Consider the following 27326-nt stretch of genomic DNA (forward strand, 5'->3'; position numbering starts at 1 on the left):
AATAGAAATTCAGGACAGAAAAAAAATGTTACAGAGGGAACACAAAGAAGAGGCAGTGCCAGCACGACCAAACTTTCCTCCCATCATCATAATCAGCAGCAGCAGCGTAGCCTGCTGTGAGTGAGTATATGTGTGCGCGCGTATGCGTGTACTTGTGCAGTCAGATCTTGCGCAGCGAGAAAGATCACCCCGGTCCACACTGGTTTGTGATTTTGGAGGCTAACCTGTGGGTCGGTGCACCACTGTGAAAAGCATGAAAATTGGGAACCAGCATCTCACAGGACGAGTGAGAGGAAGGAGCGCACCAGCGAGCTGAACCTTCAGGGTGAGCACACACGAGAAGCTTTTCATTCAGGACATTTTTCGCTACTTTTTCACTGTTGCTGTATGACTGTCAGACTATTCATACTTGCATTTCTGTTTTAGGTTTAGATCATTTTTAGAAAGTACCCTTTGCAATCTCTTCCTTTTGTGTGCTTTGCAGAACAATACCGTCTAATGAAACTTATTTAACAGTTGGGGGGGGGGGGCTTGGTTGAGTCTTACTTCTTGACAGTTGACAGGAAGGTGCCTTTTTACTATTTCAGAGTTAACACCAGACATTTGTAATTAAACGGAATATCATATATTTTGTGTACTAGCTGCTCTCAGTCACTTCATTGGTTTTTAATTAGCAGGCGCTCTGCTGGATTTGAGTCATAACTCATCAAGCGTCCTCCCTTGGACCTATTTCAAGAGTGGTAAATTGTCTGTTGTGGGCGCTTTATTCGTGACAGCTGTAAAGAAGGAGACAACCTAAAAAAGCCTTATTGCAGTTGTAAATGAAGTGAGAGGCCAATACAGCTCTACCCAAAACCAAGCCCTGGCACCAAATTCAGAGAAACTATAAAAATAGCTCATTTTATCTGTTTTCTTGACATACAGTCAGCCTGAACTTTGGTTTGTTGACAGTTCAAATGTTTCCTTAATCCAAGGTCTGAGGTTGCATATTCCATTATGAAATCATTTCATTTGTAAGACTTAAGTGCAGATTCCCATACAGACCGTGTGCTTCATTGACTGTAGCACCTCAAGCAATCTGATACCTGAACACAACTGATTACTTGTCAGCAGTAGAAACATGCTGAGTGTCCTTATTTAGATGGACAAATCAACCTCCAGATCGGCTAACTGTTGTAGTGGAGGAGGGCACGCAGGGCAAAGAGGGTTACGAGGACAGAGCCGCTCTTGTACTTTCTAATGTGATCCATCAGTCAAAATTCCCATCCATATGCCTTTCCCGAAGCAATCTGCAGCCAACCGTGGCACATTAACATTAAGGCTTTAGTGAAGTCACGAGATGACTCAGGATGAATGTAAATTTTGTATTTCTATATTTTTTTTTATGTTTTGGGTTGAAAAGTGGGATCTCTTTGTGAATGCACAAAGCCTAGCATTCAATCATGAACCAGATTCTTAAAATACACGCAGTTTAGCAGAGTGCAGGCTGCTGAAGCTAAACATGTCAGGAAACAGTATGGTGAGAGGAACCAGGTATGTTTTACAACAGCTCGCCGGAGCTATTTCCTTGGGGGAAAAATGGTGAAAATTGAGCTCGATGTTTGTTTACGATCTTGTCAAGAACAGTAAAACTGAACCGAGGTTGACATAAAGATTTATTGAACAGAGACTAATATGTGCGAATTCAAACAAAGCAAGAAAATTGTAGTGCATTTTAAGTTAATTTAAAGTGACATGTGAGAAGACACGTAGGAATCTTTCAGAATGTTTTCATACCATACAGCTTTAATAAGGAAAATGTACAAAAACAATAAGTAAAATAGCAGCTTGATGCATTGCCCACTGATGCATGCACAGGGAATGAGCTTGTTAAGCTCTTGCACTGGGAGACATGAGACATCCCAGTGCCCTTGTTCTGTCTGTCAGCTTTCACCAGTGGACATGGGAATGTAGCACCTGTGTGTAAGCGCCGAGCTCCAGACTTTTGTGTGTGTATGCAAGCGAGTAGAAGTTGCCTTCTCAAAGATCTGACAGCCTTGGTCTGACATCAAGGTCCTGATGTCCAGTTTTGCATCACGGTGCCATTTAGTTGCAGCCAACTCCAGACGGACCTTGAAATGTTACACAGCTTTAAAGGTCAGATTCCTCATATCGTGCTGCACTCACTCAGTATTCACAGGAAATTTTCATCCACCGCGTGCTTTGAACTACTTGTTCGTGGCAGCTTCCTTGTTTAAATAAGCTCTTCTTGCAATTTGCATCCGATATCCTGTTTTTATTTGCGTGCCAGAGGGTATGTGAAATGTTCCTGCTTGGAGGAAGCGGTGGAGGCAAAACCTTTAAAATGCAACAACAAGATTTCAAGAATGTGAATTCTCTTCAAGTAACTTTCTGTTTCTTTAAAGAACCCCGGACAAAGAACTTTACCAGAAAAAAGGAGAACAAAGTCACTTCATCATTGGCTGTTAGGTAAGCTGTAATGATACCAGACTTAAGATGTCTGTTCTGTATGTAACAGAGAAAAGACATTTTGCTCATATCTTATTTGTTATTTTAAAATAGAAACTCTTGAGTACTTTGGGAGCCTTTAAATCCCTGTTATGCCACTACCTCTATGCTCTAAGGGTTGGGGTGTCTCCTTTCTGTCTGCATTGCATCGTTTTTCTATGTCAGAGTACTTTGGAGAACAGATTGACGCTTGCAGTGCTGCTGATGTGCCCTGTTACACAGCTCAGGTCTTGCATCTGGTGCCCAGTTGTTTTGTCAGGCACTCACTCTTCTCCACCGCAAATCCGTTAATGGAGTGACACTGGACTGATATCTGAAAGATTTTCATATTGCAGCTAATGCGGTGCACCCTTGGCGCACTGTAGCCTGGTATTGGAAAAGACTGGGCCAAATGATAATTTAGTCAGTGACTTCACTTTCAAGGAAATAAGCAGCAGTTAAATATTGTTCCAAGTACTGATGTCAAATGCAATCTGTCCATCAACCTGTAACGCAAGACCTGCTGCACTGTTGACTGTGATGGGCTGATATGCACCGCTGGATAGACTGCTTAATAGATGGCAGAGTAATTTGAAGGAGCTCTTTGTTGGTTGAATAAACGTCCTACTGTACCAGTCTGGCTGGTATAAAAGTGTCTCTTGTCCAAAGAAGGGGTGGAAAGAAATGGTGCTCTCTAATGTCATCAGGTTTATTGTAATCCATACCAGGATTTTGACCAGGAGAACAAAGCTACTCTCCTTTCCTGTTTCAGCTTGCTCCTCCTCTGCGCCTTTTGTGAATATGCAACATGAATGATAGCTAATACTGAAGAATTTTATTGTGAGGATCCGTTTAGATCACGAGTATAAAACACACACATGTTCAGAGGTTCCTTCTGTTATCGTGACATATCATGACCGCTGTAACCAACTTTGTTTAAGCTTTCAAAAGAGCTGCACAATATTTGGAGGATGCTAACTAGAGCTGAAATGACGGATTAGTATATTTCCAGAAAATGTGTAACTACTTTGAAGGTAAATGGACCTCTGGTTTAAGGTTATTACATATGAGAATTCTGCGATTCACTCTGTTTTGCATCACTGTCAACTGAATGGGTATAACACTGGGAATTTCTCTTTTTGTTTTTTTTCCTTTTTGATATCAAATGAATTGAAGAAGAGAGTGTACCCCAGCTCTTGCCCTGTGACAGCTGAGATAGGTTCCAGCCCACCTCCTGGCAACTCTAAATTGAATTAAGTGATGCATTGCATCACCTAATTATTCCCTGGAGAGAGTAATTCCTCGCAGTACTTGTTACATTACTTTAGCATTACTCAGAAACATTGCCTGAGATGAATTGTCCCATTTACCAGTTAATAGTATCAACCTTGAACTACAGTCCCACACACTGGCACAAATCCGTATCCTAGTGAGGACACAGGATCTTTCTTTTATTGTTTAAGTATTAACACAAAGCTAACAGCAAAGTTGAAAATCAGCTCATTGTGCAGATAACTGAAGAACCTTTGTAATCTAAGTAATGCTGACTGTGTTGTGTGCAGGAGTGGGTCTGCGTTACAGTGTGATCAGGGGACTTGGTTGGAGGGAATGTCTTGGACTCTTTGTCATGTTCTTTGAGCCATTCCTGAGCAGTTTTTGCCATTTGATGAGGTACATCGTCCCGCTGGGGGAGGCTGCTGCTGATGTCTGGCAGAGTTTTTCCAGTTCTTTCCAGCTGAACGCTGCATTTTACAATATGATCAATGTTTTTTTCACTTCACCACTTAATGGTTTTAATGTTGGGGCTCATGTATGTATATACATACATACATGGGTGCATACTCAAACATATGCATGTATAGAGAAGAACATGATGGTTTTGTTGCCTGCTACAACAACAAAGCATTTATTAGCAGGACTTAGATGGAGTCAAATTAATATGCTGAGGTATCTGGTTAATATGTACCTCCTTTATTAATGTTTTGGAGATCTGCTATACTGCACACTGGAGCTGCACATTGTGTCTGCTTGCATAATATTACATATATCTTACATGTTTATGAATTCTATATCATTGGACTGTCTTAACCTTCTCCTGCTGATGAATAGGGAACCATGTGCAGTTCCCTGAGCCCCAAACAGCCCAGCGGGCCCGGCCTGACAGACATGCAGCAGTACCAACAGTGGCTTTCCAGTCGACATGAGGCCAGCCTGCTGCCTATGAAGGAAGACCTGGCCCTGTGGCTCACTAATATTCTTGGTAAGTCACACTAACTAGCAAGAAACACATGCTATTAACGGTGAGAATTTATTACCACGAGTTATAGTTTATAACATGGTTTAATTCTCTAAGCAAAGCGAATTTAATTCAGTTATATTTATATAGGGCCAAATCATAACAACAATCGCCTTGAGGGGTAGTAATACTGTTACATATATAAAGTTACAGTTATATTCCTGAACTGTGGTTAAAATGTGTTTTAAATCATTCATTTCTCAGATGTTTTGCTAGCTTTGCTAAATCAAATAAATTAAAAAAAAAAAATCAGGGTGTGGTTTGTAGATTCATTGGATACACAGGCTTAGAAATAGCTTGGCTTTGAAAAAATCCTGCACATTTCATTGCTTTGTGTCTAACATTAACTCAACTGGTCTTTGCTGATGTAAACAACTCTGCAGGGGACTGTGATCAATTCGCTCATTACAAACTATTTTAAAGTCCCCAGATTGTGTGGACCTGTTCCAGTTGCAACGCTCTTTCATAGATTTACTTTAAATGAATAATGGACACCATTAACTGTTCTTAAATAATGCACAGTGGGTGGGAGCATCAGCACTGTGCAAGGATGTGGTTGCATAATAAACGATTCTCTGCGTTGTACTTCTTTAACAGCACAGCCACAAAACAAAAGCACAGGGCACTTTGATCTGATTTGAATGGGTGTGTATGAATGAGTTTTGTAGGGTTTTTTGTTGTTGTTTCTTTTTGTTTGTTCCTAGAGCCAGGGAAAAATTTGTATTAAACATGGATATCATTAGCGAAATACCTTAGAGAAACACCTACAGTCATTTCCATGATGTTTTCTTAAACATTCTTGCACCAATGACTCACCAGAGTCAGCACATAAATATTCTTACAAAGGGTGCCACCAGTAAGAATTGTGTATTTGTTAGTTGGGTTTCAGAGATGTAAACTGTCTGTTAACCAGTGTTTCATCAGAATTTTAAATTTGTTAGAGTCGAGTTCTCAAAATTTCAATGACTGAGTGCTAATGAGGAAGCCAGTGTATGAGTGAACACACAAAATGCACACATGCAGCACGTTTACTCTAGCTTTTGTCATAAGTATGTTAGTTTGTGTTTGTAATTATCATGTTTGTACTGCTTTTAGGTTATTAACAAGGTCGCACCTACGCCAGTGTTAGAATAGATAAGTATGAACTGCTTTATTGTTTCTTGTTACACATAACCAAGGGCCTCCGCTGGCCCTGGTGCTAAACGCTTCATAGACTGTGCTTTTTGTTTAAAATATGCTTAAGAACTACTGTATTGTGTTATGACTGGGAGTTACTCCTGGATGCATATGACAGACACTTTTCAAACCAACTATAGCGTTCCTGAGATTCTATCATGTCTGTGTGTAAACAACTTAAAACAACTTCAGTGTCTTCCGTGTTATCTCTGGCTGTGTGTGTGTTTGCACTGGAACCAGCTGAGCCAGAAAGCCATGGAACTAAAGGGTTCATAAGCAGGAGCATGCAAGTGTTTCCAGTGAATAAACACTACAGAATTAATTTGTTGGTTTAGGCCAAGTTCTGTATTTGCTCAGTATTTTTTTTTTATTCTGTGAAACAAGATGCTGACATCCTTGATTACAGTTTCAGGTGAGACCTGCCGTGTGGCCCGCTGCTGTGTGGGAGGCACATGTTTGGTTATACTGATGAGTCATTGTTGTCAAAGCGGTAACAGCTTGGCTCGTATTGTTTTCACTTTCCGAGTCTGTCTTTTTGTCTGTCGTCATGGCAAAATGTGCTCCTCAAGACACTTACTTAAGCAGGAACTACCACAAAGGTGTTTTAAAGCACTTGGCAGGTGTTTATGTTTGTCTTTGTGCATTTGTCTGTGGACAGTTGTTCAGCTGTTTAGCACTGCAAATGGGCAAGAAACACCCAAGAAACTTAACAGGTGTTTAATTGTAGTTTAAATGCAAGGAGAAGGCTGAGTTTGCAAACGGTCAGAGCTCACTGATGCTAATATATTCCCAGTGTAAGATGATCTCAAGTCAGATTGAAGGAACTGGGCAACTCGTATGATTAAATATTTAATTTTAATATACTTCTATTGGAGCCCGGTGAAATATATTTTCCTCTCACAGCATGGAACGAGGGTCGTATGAGTAGAGTATAAGACTCACTGAGTGTTTCTCAAGATTTCAATCTCTCTTTTCTGGGCTCAATTGCAACATTTGGAACTCATTAAACATTGAACCCCTAAACCCCTCCTCCAATAAGAAAGAGAAAAGGGATAAAAAAAAATATCTCCAGTTTCTTTCCACAGACACCCCCCTGCCACCACCTCCTATTTCACGATGATCTAACTAAGAAAGAATGGTCCTCTGGAAGTCAGTCAACTGGACACCACATGTTGATCACCAACGTAGCTCTGCAACTGCACAGGATAATGAGGCATTACTGTGTACAAACAGATGCCACGTTTTTTTGGATTTTTTTATGCATCCCCGTAGTTGCCATCTCACGGTGTGTGACCAGGAAATCCCCCAGATCCTCTCAAATCATGTTGTACTATTTCAGCTTTTGGCTCCTCCAGAGCCGCCACAAACCCGGCAGCAAAAGCGACGCTCGGTCATTAAAACGGTTTTAGGAATCAACAGCACTGCGTCAGGTTTGACCGCAACCCGGAGTGAAGTGGAGATTAAATTTTATTTCCTTACACTATATGTATATTTTTTAAACTTGTGGCGCTGCTCTTTCTTTATGTGTCTCTTGCTCAGGTCTGGAAATCACTGCTGAGAGCTTCATGGACCGCTTAGACAATGGCTTCCTGTTGTGCCAGCTGGCTGAGACACTGCAGGAGAAGTTCAGGCAGAGTAATGGAGATCTGCCTACCCTTGGCAACAGCAAGGTACAGAGAGACTGCAATAGTCCTGTGTGATACAGGTTACAGTGAAAACACTAATCTGAAAGTTAAATCTTGGCTGAAAATCTTCCCAGACTAACTTTCAGCTTGAACGATTTCACAGAGCATTGTTCCTGAGTATGAAAACATCATCTGAGCAGACACTTATTAGGTCAGATTGACTGACAGTCACTATTTAAAACCACTTCCACATGTAATGGTCTTTTTCACATCTAAATACAAATGGATATCCCAACACAACATTTGGAAAGTAACACAGAGGCAGAAAGACGCTCTTGATGACTGTGCCCGTGAATTCCTACTTTGCAAAGAACTCCACAATTTTAGAAAGAAGTGCACATAAAGTGGGATGGGGGGATGGGGGCCTCCTGCCTTCAACAGGGCAAAAAAGAAAAAAAAAATAAGGCAAGGACACGTTAACTGATGGGGCCCCACATCCCCTGTGAGATTTGGGAGAACAGCATTAAACGTTCTTTTCTTGTGAGCCTTGACTGAGGATTTAATGAATTTCATTAAAAGGGGTGCCTTGAGAGTGGTTACCTGTAATTTAACCCAATCAGTCTGTCCAGATGTAATTTTATGGGGTTGGTGACTAAAAAAACAAAAACACTAGGCAAAAGAAAAATGTTTCTATTTATGCCCCATATATTATAAAAACCCCATGAATACATCCTCAAAAGTTCAAAAATATATGTTAAAAGATGGATATTTACCTTCAGTATCTGTTTATTACAGATATTTAAATGCTGAAGTGACAGCTGGTCTCAGTGGCATGCAGCAAAAACTGTGATTGGGTCATGTTCGTGCCTCTGTTCGGAAGGCAAGAAGTAAAAGATGTTTGTTGGTCCTTCAGTGAGAGTTGTTGATGTTTGCACTGAAGCATTACTGTGCTGATGTCAGTGGGTCTCCTGATCTCAGTGTGAGCGCAGCAGCACAGATGTGAGGAAATACTTGAGGTCAATGACCGTGAGACAGCAGAGGAGCTGCCGAAATAGAGGAGTCTATTGATTGTGAATGCCAACAGAGGGTGAGAGAGAGAGAGTCCTGGGATAGGCTTTAAAATGAAACAAAGCTGCATTATGATATTGTGCAGCGAGCGTGATTTGATTCTGTTTGTCTGCATTAAGGGTTTTCATTAAAAGACTAACCGTGTTATTCATGTCTGATACACAGTATGTCATCCAATGAGTCTTTATGCTTGTCATGGCATTTGATCAGCTCTAGTTGTTTGCTATCAGATTTCACCACTTAAAAGAGGACATCCATCTGTGTTCAAGCCCTGTTATAAGTCGAAGTGGGCCTGTGACTACAGCACAGGGGTACCATCAATCACACTTTGCAGATGCTGTGCTCCAGACGTCTTCCCGTGTGTTTATATCAATCAGTATTAAGTCCAGATGAGCAAAGGTTGTTTTCGTTCTTGTCATAATACTTTGACAGGCTGATTTTTGTACAGTCATTTCAATAACTGTGGGAACACTGTGCGCTGTCGATATTACGTGCTGCACAATAATGTTTAATATTTAGTATTTACTGTTATATTCCCATATATCATCATGATGTTGTTTATTGTATTGCTCTCGTTTTCTTCTGCTTGTTCTCTTTTTTCTTTCTCAACAGGTGATCCAGGTGATTGATATATGTATTTTTTTTTGTCTGCTTATTTAGTTAGTTTTTGTTTTTTTGCCCTTTATCCCCGTCCCTCTTCTCCGCTGTTTTCCCCCCTCTTCATTTCTCCCTTTTCTTTTCCTCATTCAAGTCTGTCCCGTATCTAGCAAGTGAAAATAAAAAAATAAATAAAATAAAATAAACAATAAAAGGTGAATCAAATAGACCATTACGGCAAGGCTGGGATGGTCAATTTGGTAAAGTAAATCCGTTGGGCACCTTTCCTCACCTTTAGACAATAATTCTGATGGCAAAAGAACCAAACGGGACAGGCAAAAATAAATAAATAAATAAAAAAAATAAAATAAAAAATAACTGTGGGAACTTATTGCTATAGCACTGAAATTTTAAGCAAAAGTGCAATGTTCAAGACTTGGTTTCGGCAGGAGAGTGAGATGAGAAGATCAAACATCGTAAATAAGTAGCATTGACCAAAAGAGATTTTTTTTTACAGGGAAAGGAAGGGCCATGAAGCTAGACGCAGCTGCTGGTTATCTCAGCTGAAAGGCTTGGAGAGGAAAAAGTAGCCCTGCTCTGTACAAAGTTCATGAAATCTGTCCGCTTGCACCCATAAAGCTCACCACATATTTGCTTAACCAGTGCAAAAACAGAGATGTCAGTCGAAGACAGTTTAACCTCCAACTAACAGATATGATAATAGCACAATCTTCTCATCTACCTCTTAAAGTAAGAAAGTTAATGTATTTTTAAAGTGTCAAACTGCTCATCTCGTGTGTGCATGTTGAGGTATTTAAATTCTTTGAATGAAATAATTTGATTATAGCTGTCGTTGCTCATTTCAAGCATAGCAGTTCATTTTCCTTATTATTATTCCCATATGTTTAAAGATAATCTTTTCCAGAAGTCCCCTACCTCCTGTGCAATCATTAGACATTCAAAAGTGCAGATCATTTGGCAGCCAAGGCAGAAATAATAATACATTCATCTGATTGTTAGATGGAAAAAAAACAAACAACCATGGCAAAGTTGTCTAGAATATTTATCCGGGAATGCAAAGTCATTTAACACAAAAGATCCCCTAAAAAAAGTCAAAAGGAGAGTCTGGAATGAAAAGAAAAATACCCACAAAAGCTTGCATATTTCCAGCATGAGCTCATTCCACCTTTCTCAAAGCACAGACACACATATCCTGTATAAAACCACAGCAAAGCGCATAAATCTCCCCGAACAGACCGTGTGGGGGCTGAAACCCATAAGCATGTCATTTGAGCCCAAATCATAGACAGCCTGGTAAAGTAGCACAGGTTTTCAAACCCGTTATTTCTCATATTGATCTTAATAGGAAGGGTTCTTGATCCTGGGCTGAAATCAGAGCCTCAGCAGACATCAGTGTAGATGTAGAGAATGTGGCTTTGTGTTTCGGTGGAGCTCTGGGTCCTTTCTTTGTTAAACTGCAGAATAAGATGTTTAAATCCGATCTTGTTTAAGTGAAAGTAAGGGGGTTCTTCTCTGTGTCTGTGACAGAGAATACCCAATCGGAGGATACCGTGTCGGCGGAGCGCTCCATCCGGCTCCTTCTTTGCACGGGACAACACAGCCAACTTCCTGGCCTGGTGTCGTGAGGTCGGAGTTGGAGAAACATGTCTGTTTGAGTCAGAGGGTTTAGGTGAGTCTGTTTTTATTTCTCACCCTGCGAAAATGTCAAGATGTAGGACAGACCAGGTACATAAACAGGCATCACTTTCCTCACAAAGATTCAGTTCTCTCCGGCTTTGGTTATGCCTCGCACTGCTGGGGCAGTGGGCTCAGATTTCTATCTCCTGTGAATGGCCTGATTGTACAGGTACAGTGACACGCAGGTTGGCCTGCTTCCCTCTCCTCCCCTCTGAGGATTAGAAGCCTCATATCACCAGACCGAGCCTCACCTTCTTTGACGTGCTCAAAAAGCTCACAGCCCGGGTAGCACAGTGATGGGAGCAGCTCTACCTGACAATAAGGGAATCTCAGACAATGCACTCATGCACAAAACATCTAAAGTAAAACTACAGGAGCATGGACATAAAGGTGTGAGATGGTGAGAAAGTAGGCCAACAGTATGCAAATGTTTTCCTCTGCTCACAGTAGGGATATTTTTCTCTCTTCCTCATTCGCTCTCTCAGTGTTTATCTGTGTCTTTCTGATCTTTCGCAGAGCTTTCTTGCATGTTATTTCACTGCAGTGTCCTTGCAGCAAAGATATGCCCGGACTGAAATATTTCCCTCATAATCAGATGTGCCCCTGACAAGAGCACAAATACGCAGAATAGTCATAAATTCTTGCCATATTTTTGACTAAAAGGTTGATTAGCCATTGCTAAAAATATTCAAGCTATGTAAATCATTTCTGGATTCCAGGATATACACACACGCAGTGAGCTAGCTGCAGTGAACTATAATCGCCTTCGAATCCAGTGGACATGTGATTGTAATAAAATGCTTCAGTGAACAATCCAGCTGACGAATGTCTTTTTTTTCTGTCTTTCCTTCCCTCTTACTTTCTCTGGATGGATTTGTCAGTTCAGCAGTAGGTGTAACAACATCAGGTTTGCTATCACGCAGTGGATATATTCTTTCTATATTGCATGGTGTGGTGTGTCACATTATTCATGCTTTGTGTGTCCACAGTCTGGTTTGATCTATTATTTGCCGTGGTTACCGTTACCCTCTGAAGTGGTTAAAATGAACATGTGAGCAGTATTCTTTCCATTTGGTTTGGGATGAACAGGATTAGAGAGGACCATGTGATTGCATGAAGTTCATAAGCTTGTTTTTATGTCCATTTCACCATCACACAGCCACTCATTCTCATTCATCACCTTCATCCAGATACAGTACAGTATTTTAATCACCAAATCCTAAAAGGTGATCTCTTTTTGCAGTTCTTCATAAGCAGCCACGAGAAGTCTGCCTTTGTCTTTTAGAGCTGGGCCGGATAGCATCACGGTATGCTCTTGGTTTTTACATTTTTTCCTCCTTGATTGTCTAGATTTTTCCTGTGTATGTCTTTGGATTGTTTTGCAAATCCTTCCTTAATTTCCGTGTCTCTTTTATTCCTCATCTAGGTACAATGTGGAGCCTCCTGGCCTTATAAAACTGGAGAAAGAGATTGAGCAAGAAGAGAAAGCGCCTCTACCTCCTCCGTCACCTGTATCTCCAGCTCAGCCTGTCCCTCCATCACCCTCTTCATCTCCTTCCCCATCCCCTTCCCCATCCCCAACTCCTACCAAAGTGACTTCTATCAAAAAAAGCACAGGGAAGCTGTTGGATGATGCCGTAAGTTAGCAAGTGTTCACCTCTGTTTGCTGTTTCTACTTATGTTATCAGAGGAAAAACATCAATGTTTGTTTTTGTCAAAACAGGTAAGACATATCGCCAATGATCCACCTTGCAGATGTGCAAATAAGTTCTGTGTAGAGAGACAGTCGCAGGGTCGATATCGTGTTGGGGAGAAGATGCTCTTTATTCGGGTGAGTGTGTTACAGTATTGTACAAAAGTCTTGAGAAACACCTCATTTCTTTGTATTTTGCTTCCAAGGAGCCAGACTTTCTTGGAATTTCTAAAAGCAGTCTTGAGGAATAATTCTCCAGGCTTTTTGCAAGTCTTTCCAAGTTTTACTTTGGATATTGGCTGTTTTTTCCCTCATTTTGAGTCCAGTCCTTGTACCCGACCAGTTTCAGAAGAATGTTTTTTTGGTTTGTTATGACACTTAACACTAACCTATGACTCATTGAAGCGTAAAAAACGCACATAACTCAAAAGATGGCCCAGTCTTGTGTCTGCACGCGACAGAGACCTTAGCAAATCGTCTTTCTTTAGGCACCTTGTTATTAGCAGTCTGTCACCAAAACATAATTTGTCCCCATTTCTTTCGTTGCATCCAGGAAAATGTCACCATTTTACATGAATAAAAGTATTTTTGCAACAACAAAGTGATTCCCAAAGAGCTATTAGCCAAAAACCTGCCATGTGGTGTGCAATATGTCCTAAAAAAAATTTGAGGAAAATGGACAAATAGAGGAGAAATGAAGTTGCAGGCCTAAGAAAATATCTACAGCATATGAAGAGTTTCTGAAAGTCCCGTCCTTAAGAAATGGGGGGAAAAAATCCACCAAAGACCTGACGCAGAACCTGAGCTGATTCATCCACTATTCACTGCAGCCGCATCAGAGATACTCTCAGCGGAAGGGTGGCTGATAAGAAACAATTCTTAAGAATCGAATAGAATGCCTTTATTGTCACTATACAGTTGTACAATGAGATACAGAGGAAGGGAATCAGGGAAAATGGCTGTGGTATGCCACAAAACTGAACTGAAAATCAAAATCATCAATATGTATGGGGCAGGTCACAAGAGAGATACAACTACAGCAATCTTAAAAACACAGTCAAGGATTGGCCTTGCCAGAGCTCGGCCTCAACATTATTCAGGCAGCTTGGGATCATCTTGACAGAGAATCCAAGAAACAGTGGCCAATATCCAGATAAAATCTTTGGATGTCCTTCAAGAAGACTGCTTAAATCAATTTATAAAAAGCTTCCCTAAGAGAGTTTAGGCTGTGTTGTAGTATAAACGTAGTCATACCAAATACTGACCTTCAATCACATTAGACTTGGACAAACTCTGTTTTTGCGTTATATATTCTATTTTCAATGTTTCCTATTTTTCTTGCAAAATATAAGGAAATGAGTGATGGCTCAAGATTTTTGCACAGTACTGTATATAATAATTAACATAATCATTTTTTCACTTGTATCACTTTCATATGAGGTTATCAAATTATCAGGTTTTGGATATTAGCATAAAACTGTTCAGTGGAAAAAGTCTATTGTTGGGCCCCAACGGACATAGTTCTTTACTGGTGACCTTATCCTTAAGCTTAGTTTTCAGGTCACTGTTCTGAATGTTTTACATTCAGTTTGCTATTATTACACTGTTATGCACTACTATAAAGTCTCAGTCCAAATAATAATGAAGACATTAGTCCCAGCACTGAAGCTTCAGAGGCAAATATTACACATTATACAATAATGACTCTATGAAATCATTATTCAAATAAAGTAAATCATACATTACATTGTAACCTTCTTTTACAAACTGGCAAAAAGGGGAAATAGTCTATTTCTAGCAGTGGAAAATGACAGTAACCGTTTTCTTATTTTTTAATTATTCCATTCATTTTAATTTCATTCCACTTTGCGGTTTGTAACAATAACGTCTCACATTGCAAAGCAAACTCTTTTTCCAGTCGTATAGCAGATATGTGGGGCTGGTTTTGGCATGAAGGTCATCCATTGTGTCTACAAATGGCCTTTGCCTTGACAATGTTTACTTTCATTTGCTGTAAAGAGAAAGCAACATCCACACATTCACCTATGATCTCACAACCAACTTACCACTTGGAATACGTCTGACCCAGAACTGGCTGTTGTACTAACATAATCACACACAATCAGTCTTTAAGCTCAGGAAATGTTACTCAGCTTTCTCTGAGTGGAGAGATAAAGGCGATTCGTGAAAGATAAATGGAGAATAACAGATCGGAGAAGTAGCATCTCTCCCCTTGGGATCCTGGTTACTTGGCAACCCACAACCAGGATTTACACCTCCAAAGATGTGATTCATGCTGGCGGTATGTGTAGATTAGCAAAAGGGAGTTTACTCTTGGATGTCCTCTGCTGTTTGTCCATGGTATTGCAACTACTAATAGTTAGTAGTTGGTTTTTAAAAAACAAACCAAAAAAGTGTTAAACAAAAATGGGGAAAAAAGCTTCAGGACAAGCAGCAGAGGATGAATATATACAGTATAGTATATAAATGGGCAACCATACTGAAAAATAGCTAAATTATAACAACATTATTAGACATCCGTTACCATGTGTCATCGTGGATACTAGTCACACCTTCAGTATGTGCGATACTGCTTAGGATGACAAACAAAGCAAGTGTTAAGCCTCTGTTCCTCTGTCTCCCAGCCAGCACTCTTCATGCTGAACATGCTTTAATTAAAATTCCTCACATGGCTTTTTCCCCCCAGCAGCTGGGTCGACTGAAAAGGCATGAATACAGTAAGCCCAGTCACTGTCTGTAGGCAGCTGGGAGCAAGGACAGCGGTGACGTGCAGCAGATCTCACTTCACAATAATCTGGGCCGCTGGAGAGGCTGACCTTCTGCTGGAATAAATGAGCTAGTTGTAGCTTGAATGAGAGAGCAGAAAAACACCAGAGTGGTTTTGTGAGAAGTGCTGTCCCAGCTCAGCCCCGGGCCTCTGCCCTTATCTGGCCTACTGAGAAGGGTTTGGAGTCCAGCAAGGGTCTCGTCCCAAAGCAGCGTGATTGAAAACCCCTCTGCATCACACAGGTCCATTAAATCCACAATCACAAAGCCTGAGGCCTGGTGCTGATGATTGGATCTACTGCCCTGCTCCTGCCCTCACGATTGATTCATTTAAGAGGCCTATAAATGTTGTATGTTATGCTGCTGCAGGGCAAGAAGCGTCATATCTGGCCAAACGGAGGTGACAATTGCATGATGTAATTTGCCCTTTTTAACTATGTAGTGTTTTCCTATTTGTCTGAATCATTTTTGAGTTGAGTAAATAATCTTTATAATAACTTGTTTTGGATTTACTCTTCTTCAGATAGGGCCATTCAGCAAACAAGCTTGTTTCCTCAGAGGTGTAATGGTGTGTTAATGAGGTAGAGGGGCAAAAAGCCTCCATAGCAAGGCAGACATGTTTTATGTGCGCAGCCTCTGGGGAATGCAGGCTTCTGATCATCGAATATACCAGCGCCTTTTATTTCGTCTCTTTATTATAACCGGTGACGTTGCCATGGTAGCCAACCTTGGGAATGTGCCCTGATGTGGCAGGTGGCATCGTTTTGAAGCAAATGTTGTAGAAAAGGGAAAGGAAAAAAAACACTGCATGTGTCTGTTTAACCAGACATATAATTTAAGGTTTTATGATTTTTAGTGATGAAATCACCTGAATATTTATTAGCTATCCTAGAAGGTTGGGAAGTTTGTCAACTCAGACCCATAAAATGTTCAGTGTTACCAGAAGATATCCCATTAACACTTCAGATTGTATGCAAATTCATGTGTATGAATTATCAGTCAACAAAATGATATGATTAAATTGGGGGTGGCTGTGGTTAAGGAGTTAGAGCGGGCAGCTATTGAAAGATTGGTGCTTCTCTGGCTGCTACAGCCTGCATGCCAAACTATCTTTGGGCAACATGCTGAACACACAGTTGGTCCAAATGTGTTCATTACAGTGTGGATGGTAAATAGAAAGCATTTAGACGTAGAAAAATGTGCTTGCACGGATGTGTATGTGTAGGAAACATGTTAAATAAAGTGCCGTGAGTGCTCCAGTAGAGTAGAAAAGGGATATATAAGAACCAGTCCATTTACCATATAAAAGTGGACATCTGTAAATTTTTGGTAATGCTGATGTTTGTTTAGAGTCAATGATGTAAATGTGTCAGATTTAGCCACATAGGCTAGTTTTCCTCAGCATTCTTTGGCAGGTTGATGATATTTACAGACATGCTTCAACTTAACTTCCATTCATATTTATTGCCTGATTATCTATTTCCCACCTGGACACCAGTGGGGCCTACCCCGCAGTTTGAGAACTACTGGGCTAAGCTATCACTTATTGATTAACCTGTAAACTTTATGGGTGGTGTAATTGGTAACGTAACAGTAATAAAACAATAGAATACCACTCACCAAAACTGAAGCACAAATCTCTTGGGTGTTAATAGAGTTGCTGCACCTCAACCCTGCTGTACAATCATTAAGTGGGTAATTAGCTAAAAAAAACAAACAACAACAACAACAAAAACAGCCTGTAAAAGTGTCTGCTTCTGCTCTGAAGTTGTAAATTGTAACATGGGTGTCAAAGAACACTAACTTGTTTTGGAGCCAGCATCAAGCACCCATTCAAATTCAACAAACTGCCCAATAACAATAGAAGTTAGAACTGGAAGACCTTGAGATATTGCATTTCGCTTCTGTTATTACCATGGTACATTGACAAAAACATATACTTTTATTCACAGGATAAAATAGTTTTTTTTGTATCACTAATTGCACAGTACGATTACAGCATACAATATTATTGTCACTGCTACATTTCTGTAACGTACCAGAAATTATTTCCACAACTAATTAATTAACGTTTAGCTCAAAGTTCCCATTAATAAACTGTTAACGATGTGTATTTATGAAGACGATTTGTGAGACTGGTAAACTTATGATACATATGATGGTCTTTCGTTCTACACGGTACATTTCAAGGTCCTGTGTGCTCGTAAGGGTCTGACCCTTTCACTCCTTTGATTTTTTCCTCGTATCTTTTCTTTGACTTTTCATCAAGTCTGTCTTTGTACGGACCGGCATTGTTCTCCTTTGTTTTGTACATACCTTTTTGGGGGGGTGCAAAGAAAAAGCAAGAAGGTATTGGAACCGGAGAATGAACGTTTTGCGGTGCTGCAAATGCTTGCATTTGATGCCGTACTTGGATTGTTTTGCCACAAGTTCCCGGCATGCAATGCGCGAAAGTCACGTGGTCTGTCAATCTCTATTAGCTAATGCTGGCAAGCTTGGTTTGCTTGGTACATATACTCTAGGGGGACAACACACAGACACATCTTAATTAGTGCACAATTAGCAGAATGAACAGTAACAGAACAAACAAAAATTCCCACTTGACAAACATCAGTGCTCTCTTGACTTTTATTCTACCACCAACAGCTATTCGTCATTGCATTTTTTGCATGACAATATATATGACCCAGTAGATAATCCTCAGACTTTAGTGTTCCCCTGACTACATCACTAAATAGCATTTGATATTTTGAGGGAATGTCTCATTATCTAATAATTTCTCATACAGCCCATAAGGTCCCACTCAGAAGGAATTTTAATAACCTAGTCCTTTGATGTTTCCTGTAGCACCCTCATCATCATCAAAAACTGGAAATTTTAATGGGCCTAGTTTATCATCAAATACCTGCTACTAACAGAAGCATTTGTGTTTAGGGCTACTTTTATTTTTATATGAGCATAAGGTCAAAGCAGTGCTGCATCTGCACACAGTCTCATCACTGTTAGAGTTAAGAAATAAGAGTTTCTTAGTAATCAATTCACCTAGACATTAGGGCAACAGGGTTGATAAAGAATCCCTCCAGGGATACCAACCACTTCTGGGACACCCACATCAATCAACAAGCTTTGACATCAAAGCCGCGCTTACATGTTCGTTCAGCTAAAATCCAAAGCTTCAATCAGGGTAATGACATTTGTCCTATAGAAGGGTTCACCCACATCTATTAAAGCACCCCTTCTGACACACCAGCATCACAACATAATCCTATTTTCTTCCGCAGATGCTGCACAATAAGCACGTGATGGTGCGAGTCGGTGGAGGCTGGGAGACCTTTGAGAGTTACCTGCTGAAACATGACCCATGCCGCATGCTCCAGATTTCCAGGGTGGAGGGCAAGATATCCCCTATCAGCAGCAAGTCCCCTAATATCAAGGACCTCAGCCCTGACAGCTACCTGGTGGTGGCAGCGCACTACCGCAGCAAAAAGTGAAGACACGAGACTGAAAAAAATTCCATTAATAAAAGGACAGATTGACTTCGTGCTGTTTTTTACTGTGTAGAGAAGGGGGTGTAGCTATGCAACATATCCCTGTTCTCATGAAGTAAATGTTAAAGCTGTAGTGCAACACCATTCATAGAAAGCACATTTTTGTCATAGTGATGATTTTGTTTTGTTGGTTAAAGATCATTCTTGGGTGTTTTCATTTGATTGGGCCTTGACACATGTTAGTAGGCCTCTGGGTGTTATTTACTTTTACATAACAGCAAACAGCTTTGAAAAACATGCTCATTATTATCATCACAGTATAATTGGTTTCATAATTAGTACAAGGGAAGGTGTAGATTTTCTTGAGATTTGAGATTTTCCTGTTTTTATTGCATCTGAAGCAATATCACATATGGTAGGTAGAACACTTTCATCTTTTAGCTCCTCATATAAATATCTGTATTTGTACAAGGTAAAAACACAAGTTGTTTTTTTACATGAAATGAAATGGGTGCTGGAGATGTTGGCAATTTTATGAAGCCAGTATTCCTTTGTACCTTGATGTGGATTCTATTGATTTGTCTGTGCTAGTGTTGTTTTCCCTTTTTTTTTTTTTCATTTCCCATCAAACTGATCTTCTTATCTAAATTTTTAATAATACACAGACCCTATCGGGCTGTGGCTCAAATGGGATTTTATCTCCCACATTACAAGAATTATTTAAACCCACTGAAGTTTAAATGCTTTACTTTATACATTTAAATTCTTGTAAAAACTCTCATAAAACCTAAATTTATTCACAAAATGTTATAGCTTTTTCTTTGTGCATTTCTTAGTAGGCTAACAAAATAAAGCAATGCTCATATTGTTTACATTTTGCATAACTGTTCTATGCAGTACATTTATATATTAGCATTTTGATTGTATTATGCATTACTAGAATAGATCCCGTGTGTAATAATGTCTTCATCCGACAATCACATGTTCGAATCAGTTTCACTAGCTTGTGATTTATAAATAGATTTACTCATTTAAGGTCTCACGTTCTTCACTGTGTCGTATTACTGACCCCTACAGGTGGTGCAGTGATTTAAATACGATTATTATTGATTACTTTTGGGGGGTTCTTACAATGGAGAATTATCAATCACTGCATAATAACTCATGTTATATTAATTTGTTTTTATTCCTGGAGAATAAATATGTCGGTTTGGTATTATATTCACTGGTTGTGCAAAGCAACTTTCAAGCCTGATTTTAGTTGTAAATTTCCAATAAATGCTGAAAAGTTGAAACTTCTCATTTTGATATGTGCACGTTGTATTTTAAATTGTTAATGAAATACTAGTTTGCTTATCACTTTAAGAGTAGGCTGCTTTGGGGTTTTTTTCCCCCCATATGTATAAAACCAAAATGTATGTACGTGTTTATCTGATCACCCGATCATCCTACAGTTATGTCCAAAAGACCCGAGCATGTGCACAGATTCGGTGAAATGTGGAAAAATAAGTGGAAATCGAGTCCATCAGGTAAAAACAGAGTTTATGCTGTTCTAATGAGACGAGGTTTTGGTTTTGTTCATTAATACTGTTTCTTTTATTTTGTGGACATCGTGTCCGGTAGGAACTGGAACTGATGTTACAGGCAGTTTGTGAGTGTCAGCCAAGAACACTGTGATTTTCAGTCCCCTCAGTAATTCATCTCCGGTTAATACTGCATTAAAATCTGGCGTTAATAAGAGGTTTCTGAAGGGCATGCCTTTAAAAAAAAAAAAAAAAAAAAGTGTTACTGTTAAGTCTGGAGAGATACAGAAACACGTTGCTGTTTGCACATATTTGATAATGAGGTCTGCACAGAAGCTGAAGAAGAGTCCAGGATAATATTCATAATAAAAGCACAGCAACGATGATGTTGGTTTGTGAATGAGCAGGGCAGACGACTTTGCTTATGTCTGAACATACTTATTTCAGTATACGCTGGGAAACAGAGCTAATGTTTCAATACGACACTGACCTGTAACGTTCAGGATATTTTACTGTAGGTAGACAAAAAGAAAATTGTGAAAATATGTCTCCTTCGAGCCGGATTTGAACCAGCGACCTAAGGATTTCAGCTGTGACGTCTACAGTCCTCCGCTCTACCAACTGAGCTATCGAAGGGACGCTTCCACTCAGCGCATCGTGTGTCGATGAGCTAACCAACCCGGCTTTCACTGCTCTGCTCACACTTGAATTTTACTTCTGTGTCAGTCTACGTCATTAGTTACGCCGTAAGGCAGCGAGATTGTGAAGCGCGTGCGGTTTGGGTAGATGACGTATGTGATATTCGAAGCCACGCGAGCCGGTGTTGTGGCAAAACGTGATCATCTGTTTAAATAAAAAATTCATTTAAATAGTCTTTTTCAAGAGCGATCAAACCAGGAGTGCAGGATACACTGCAACATCTATAACACAAGTTATATATTTTTAAGCGTCCAAACGGACCCGGATTGATTACAAAGTAGTACACAGTTGTAATTACACTTAGAAAACAGGTTATTTCTTTATTTGTATAACCAGTTTTAATCCTGTTGTCTCCAGACTATTTATCAAAAGGATATTAGACACCCGTGGTGTGTCAAAAAGTAATCATCTGACCAAAAGTGATTTCCGTTATTTGCCAAAAAGTGATTATCCGTATTTAAACTGCTATAAATGATTTGTTGACCAATAATATGTGAAACGATGTCAAATGCATCCCTCATGAATGATATCAAGTCATTTTGAGCCACAAACAACATTCCTGTGACAAAGTAGGAGATACTATCAGTCTATTTAGCAACACAAGCAAAGATACATTTTTAAAAAAAGAGGCACAGACAACATTAAAAAAATCCTTAAATATAAAGAAATTCGGGGTGGCTCAGGACTTTTGCACATCTCTGGCTACACCTGATCGACTCTAGACATGCCAGAAACTGTAAATATTAATATTTGCTTATATTTTTGTCAACTATATTAACAGTGAAACTCTACCACTAGGTATTACCTCTAAAACTGTGATTCTACACATGAAATTGACACAAGGGTAGCAGAAATGTGATTTATTGTAGCAAATAACATTGGCTAGATTTCTTCTACAAAATGACAAGAGCACCAGAAGCATTTAAGGAAGGCTGTAAGAAACGCACTCAGCCAAGTAAGTCAAAGAAAATATCTCAAAACATCTGTTTTCTCCTTCATATTCCTTCAGTCTCGTTTCCATTGTAGTGGACTTGAACCTTCGAACAAAAGTGAGCATATTGGCTGATGGTGTGCAAATAAGTGTGTAACAAAAGCTTCAGTTGTAGTATGGCAATTCACAAACATTTCTCATTTAGATTAAGCAGCCATTCCATCCGTGTTTGCATACACTACAACAAACTCAAAAACTGTGCATGATAAACAAAGTAATTTAAAAAAGGGCTCTATTAAAGTAGGGCAAAGACTAGTGCGAAGAACTAGGGCATTCTTACTGGCTGGAGAGTGCTCTACAGTTGCTCTACATCAGGGGTGTCAAACTCCAGGCCTCGAGGGCCGGTGTCCTGCAGGTTTTAGATCTCACCCTGGGTCAACACACCTGAATCAAATGATTAGTTCATTACCAGGCAACTGGAGAACTTCAAGACATGTTGAGGAGGTCATTTAGCCATTTAAATCAGCTGTGTTGGATCAAGGACACATCTTAAACCTGCAGGACACCGGCCTTGAGTTCGACACCTGTGCTCTACATTATTCAGCAGTATTTATTAGCTGCTGCAGTTTTTGTCAAGTATAAAGTTTGTGCTTACCAAGGAATCACTGCATTAGATGCGCCACATAGAGTCCACCTACATTCTCAGCACAAAACACCCATTTTTTCCCCCAATACAAACACACAAAATAAATAATGACCCCAATGTGGTCTGTGTCACTGACTCGTCTCGGTGATGAGCAAGGAGCCCATTATGAGTTGGGTAAAGATAGTCAGGTTTACACTGTTTGCACTAGTCTTTCAGTTGCCAAATAACAGAGCCCATCACAAAGTGAGTTCATGCTAAAAAGGTATATCCAACTGTTAATGGATATACGTGGAATACTCTGACTAGGAAAACGAAACACAGTGAGGGAAGCTCTGTCTTAATGTACAACTGCATATTATAGCGATGTTCTTCCATGTTACCTAATGGGAGTCACTGTACTGCAACACTGTATCTAATCAATCTTCACACAAATCTCACATAATTGTGTTTGCTTGCACATTACTGTGTCACCCCTGACTCGTCCAAAGGTACAAACTGGTTTGTATAACTTGGCAAATTCTGCTGTGTTTTGTGTGGAATAACTTAACTGTTTTGCACCTGACAGCTGTAGACTCATAACATGACACAGATACATAACAAGCAAAGAAAAGAAAAAAAAGAAAAAGAAAAGAAAAAGTAAAAACGGACAGCAGTTCCAACATCTTTCAAGTCATCTTGCAGCAATACGTTATATATTTAGACATCCGAGTTCAGACTTTACCATCAGGATTTTCAGCCCACCTGCCACTACAAGAAAAAAGAAAAACACAACACAACAAATTACAACAATGTTTATCATTCACAATGATAAATAGAAATTATTGCCATTGTGATATGAAATTATCCTCTGGAATAACCAATCACTTCAAAATACAGTCACATTTTAATTAGCTTCAAAACTATTATAAAAGTTCTTTTGCAAATGTTAAAGATTTTTCTAGTTTAATTTTTTTTTTTAAAAACGCTGATTGGTAAAGTTCAGGCCAGAAAAAAGAACACAAACACAGACATGCTCAAAGTGGTGTTTAATGATTTCTAACCCATCTTATGGGTAACTACATGCTGTGCAGCTGTGTTCAGCTTTTGCTTTTCTGCTTTATTACTTGAAGTAAAACAATGGAAACTATGCTGGTGCTGTATGTTTCTGCAGACAGGCCGGAACATAAACACCCCTGTTATCTTCTTCACTGCTGTGGTTTGGATTGACACAAACTCCATGTCAATCCAAAGTTCATATTTCAAATTCCAAATAACTCCCTGCTGTGTTTCAGACACTTTGTGCATGAATTTACTTATGTTAAAACAATAAAAATGAATAAAAACATTCTGCAGCCTAGTGTCCCATTCCTTTTACCCCTTATTGAAGTTGGGCACCATGTGTGAATATTTTTTATGATGTTACTTGAAGATAAAGTGCATAAGCACACAGTCTAAAGAATAAAAATATATGCAAATATTCAGAACTGTGTTTGATAGTGTGTTGGTCCTGGTGTTATGTTGGCTTGGTTGTGCCACTTTGTGTTCGTAGCTTTTCTGACCTTGTGTTTTCATACCTCAGTGTTGATTAAAAAGGGCAACTTGTTCTTTTTTTAATCATATGTTTCAATTATTAAAGATGAAAAAAAAGAGAGATGATAAAATACAGGTGTAGCTCATCTATAAGATTTATTATGCACTCAAGACAAACTTTTAAATGAGGCTCTGAAGGCAGGATGTCTCATTTTGTTGAAATATCTTTACTGAGGAGAGGGGTCAAGGAGAGGTATCGAGCATGTGCAATCCTGTATCTCTCAGTATAACCAAAGCGTTTTTTTGATTGCTTTGATTCCCTCTGAGTCATGAGTTTATGTCCCACCACTATCTGCAACAGATACTTCTGTTTTTAACCCACTAAGTTTGAGGATAAACACACAACTGACCTTCAGCCCGCCACCACCACCTGACACAGAGGTGCTCATCGCTTGTTTCTCAGCTTCTTCCTGTTTTTTCCTTTTCCTTTCGACCGCTTCTGGATTTTTAACACCCCTGTACGCCGTCTGGAAAAAGGTGTGGGGTATAATCAAGTGCCAAGATGCAACAGCTTGATAATAAGTGTTTTGTTTTGTCTATATTTTCAACATATACAAACAGTCTCAAAAGCATGCATGTGGGTTTTAATTAATTATTTTACCACAACCTTTCAGGTGCACACAAGGCTTGTTCAACCACAACCAGCGAGGGGGCATTCAACTGCCAAATAAGGCAGTTCAGCTGGAGGTTGAAGCAGCTACTTTCAGCAGTGCTGTGCTGCTCAACTGAGACGACTGTGGGTTGTTAGAGACCAGTGCTTTGACCTGCATCAGAGTGTGAACTGTCACGGTGCTGGAAGATTTAAGGATGAAAACGGTGACTGGGAGCACAAGGTTGTGGTAGTTAAGCCAATCCAGAAGACTCACCTGGCCAGGTAGAGTTTTAACCCTGGTCCAGGTCTACTTACCTTGAGAGAACTCTAGCGCGTCTCTTTTTCAAGTGGGTTTTCTGTGCGATAAAAAATACTCACCACACTGTAAACTAACTCCACCTTTAATACTGCACTCAGTTACCAGATTACTGGGTACGTATGTGGCGCCAAAAAGACACAGTCCAATACATAAATAAATAATACATTTTGTGAAGTTCAGTTTTTGGTGAAACTTTTGTTTGTTTGTTTTTTTTACAGAGCTCACTTTAAGGATGGTGACTTTTATTCATATTTTAATTCTACTACCAAAAATGCACTTCTAGTAATGTTATAAACAAGCTAAAACAAAAAACAACACAATTCAACTTCACTGCTGATTTCAATGAGTAATGGCAGAGTTCATGTTTGCACTTGTACTGAATAACACACCTCTGCTATAGCGAGCTGCACCCAATAACCTGGCAAATGTACTACACACGTGTAACAATGTTTTAGTACTGGAAAATGGACAATAAGACGCGACTAGTCGTAACTTACCTCTTTTTGTCTCTTTTCGGCGGCTTCAGCTAACTGTTGTCTCCTGGTCTCCTGTTGGAAACATGGGAAACTTGTGAGCTAAAGCTGTCCTCTCTGAGCTAAGCATGTTGGGCCTGAAGCATACTTAACATGCCGTTGTTCACATACAGTCAACGCCTCCTCTGCGTTACCTACCAGGGCCCATTGGTGTCCTAATGGTGATTAATCAAATTCACGTGGGCTCAGCTAATTCCTATATCAATTCGTACTCATTACCAGTATACAGCTGACCGAATTATTGTTAAAGCTGTGTAATAACAATCATAGTAACTTAACTTACAGGATCTGGAGTGACCACAACGTCGTCCGCTGCTCCACCAAGGCACGGTAAGCACATCCCCATACTTCAGTTTTTAATTTAGGCAGTAAAAGGCAACGCTGAAAATTAGTTTTCTCTGTTTTCGTGGTGCCTAACTACCAAACTAACTAGATGGCAGGACCGTTTATAATGCTGGGTGAGAGTTCAGGCAAATAAAATAGGAGCAGCAGCAGCAGCAGCTTCTATTCCCAACTACTACTACTGCTGTTGGGTCATCTGGCATAACGTTACCGTTAGCTACGGAACATTAGCATTCTAGCTAGCGGCTACCACTACAAGCCCAGCTGCGTCTCCAAGCCGCATGATAAATTACTCCTCCTCGCACCTCTTATTTAATCGCCGCGACATTTGGAAAACAGCAGTGTGGAAGTCAGACGCCTCAATCAAATGCTTTTTTTCCTCCTTTGAGTTTGTTTTGGTCCGAGATCAACTGGCTGACGAGTCAGCCAAAGTATGTTCACTAGCGATAGGTTAGTAAACACTCTTTTACTGTTCGCCTCCAATAAAAACAAGAGTAACCATACTGCAACACCACCATGAAAAACACAAAAAATTTACTACTGTTTTTAACAGTTGACAGTACAGTAAGTAGTTGTAGTCTTATTTAGTTTTTACTCTCTGAATAACAATTAGGTGTAGCGGGACTTTGAACATAACTAGCTGGCAAGGGGCGGATACTTCGCTTGTCGATAGCTCAGCAGCACCACCTTGTGGCGAAGAGTGGAACGAATTGAATGAATGAGAAATACTTTATATTTTTTTGTTACAATGACAATAATAATAATAATAATAATAATAATAATAATAATAATAATAATAATAATAATAAACCTAATAACTAATATTAACTAGCAGGTATATTTCTGCTAGACATATCAACTGTTTTATTCAAGTGATAGCAGGTGGGAGTGGAGTTGAATATGTTACAGAAAGTGCTCTGCTGCTTGTCCAGTAAGGGGTGCCGAGGGCAGTTGGGATTTTCCCTGATGGATAACAGACCTACTCTCCACCACGACTTCAAAAGTGTCCAGTTTGAAGTCAATCATAGACCCAACCTTCCTAATCAGAAAATATCCATGATTTTGCTGCACACTTTGAAGAATCTCAGGAAATTAGATCTTGCTCATCCCCTTTATGTATATGACATCTGTGCTGATCTTCCACTCCAGCCTGATGTAAATGTGGATGCGCATAATCAAAATAATAACAAAATATAAGACAAAAGTTCTTTCAGATCTACAAACAAGCCTCATTACTTAGCAGAAATTTTAAAATGT

The 27326-nt window shown here is 39.7% G+C and overlaps 2 protein-coding genes and 1 non-coding gene across 5 annotated transcripts; 1 reads left to right on the forward strand and 2 right to left on the reverse strand.

The window, feature by feature from the left end:
* Window positions 1–93: 93 nt before the first annotated feature.
* Window positions 94–20194, forward strand: gas2a (growth arrest-specific 2a). Of its 2 annotated transcripts, XM_035907087.2 has the most exons (10): window positions 94–325; window positions 2406–2469; window positions 4597–4747; window positions 7499–7629; window positions 10798–10939; window positions 11834–11854; window positions 12191–12254; window positions 12374–12584; window positions 12671–12778; window positions 18709–20194. In XM_035907087.2, exons 3-10 carry the CDS (start codon window positions 4603–4605, stop codon window positions 18916–18918), a joined length of 1032 nt encoding a protein of 343 aa, XP_035762980.1. In that variant the 5' UTR covers window positions 94–325; window positions 2406–2469; window positions 4597–4602; the 3' UTR covers window positions 18919–20194. The 2 variants fall into 2 exon arrangements, with proteins under 2 accessions (XP_035762980.1, XP_006789245.1); XM_006789182.3 differs by lacking the exon at window positions 11834–11854.
* A 793-nt stretch (window positions 20195–20987) lies between these two features.
* Window positions 20988–21074, reverse strand: trnay-gua (transfer RNA tyrosine (anticodon GUA)). The gene is given in 2 exon segments: window positions 20988–21023; window positions 21038–21074. It is a non-coding gene; the product is annotated as a tRNA-Tyr (tRNA).
* Window positions 21075–21982: 908 nt separating this feature from the next.
* Window positions 21983–26654, reverse strand: svip (small VCP interacting protein). 2 transcript variants are annotated; one of them, XM_006789181.3, is made up of 4 exons: window positions 26011–26649; window positions 25692–25742; window positions 24634–24750; window positions 21983–23461 (listed from the first exon to the last, which is right to left on the reverse strand). In XM_006789181.3, exons 1-4 carry the CDS (start codon window positions 26071–26073, stop codon window positions 23447–23449), a joined length of 246 nt encoding a protein of 81 aa, XP_006789244.1. In that variant the 5' UTR covers window positions 26074–26649; the 3' UTR covers window positions 21983–23446. The 2 variants fall into 2 exon arrangements, with proteins under 2 accessions (XP_006789244.1, XP_087699307.1); XM_087843181.1 differs by lacking the exon at window positions 21983–23461 and adding an exon at window positions 25191–25231 and having other exon boundaries at window positions 24661–24750; window positions 26011–26654.
* Window positions 26655–27326: the final 672 nt, after the last annotated feature.

This window comes from Neolamprologus brichardi, chromosome 7 (assembly GCF_056152115.1).
Source record: "Neolamprologus brichardi isolate AB-2024 chromosome 7, ASM5615211v1, whole genome shotgun sequence".
NCBI classification, from domain to species: Eukaryota; Metazoa; Chordata; class Actinopteri; order Cichliformes; family Cichlidae; genus Neolamprologus; species Neolamprologus brichardi.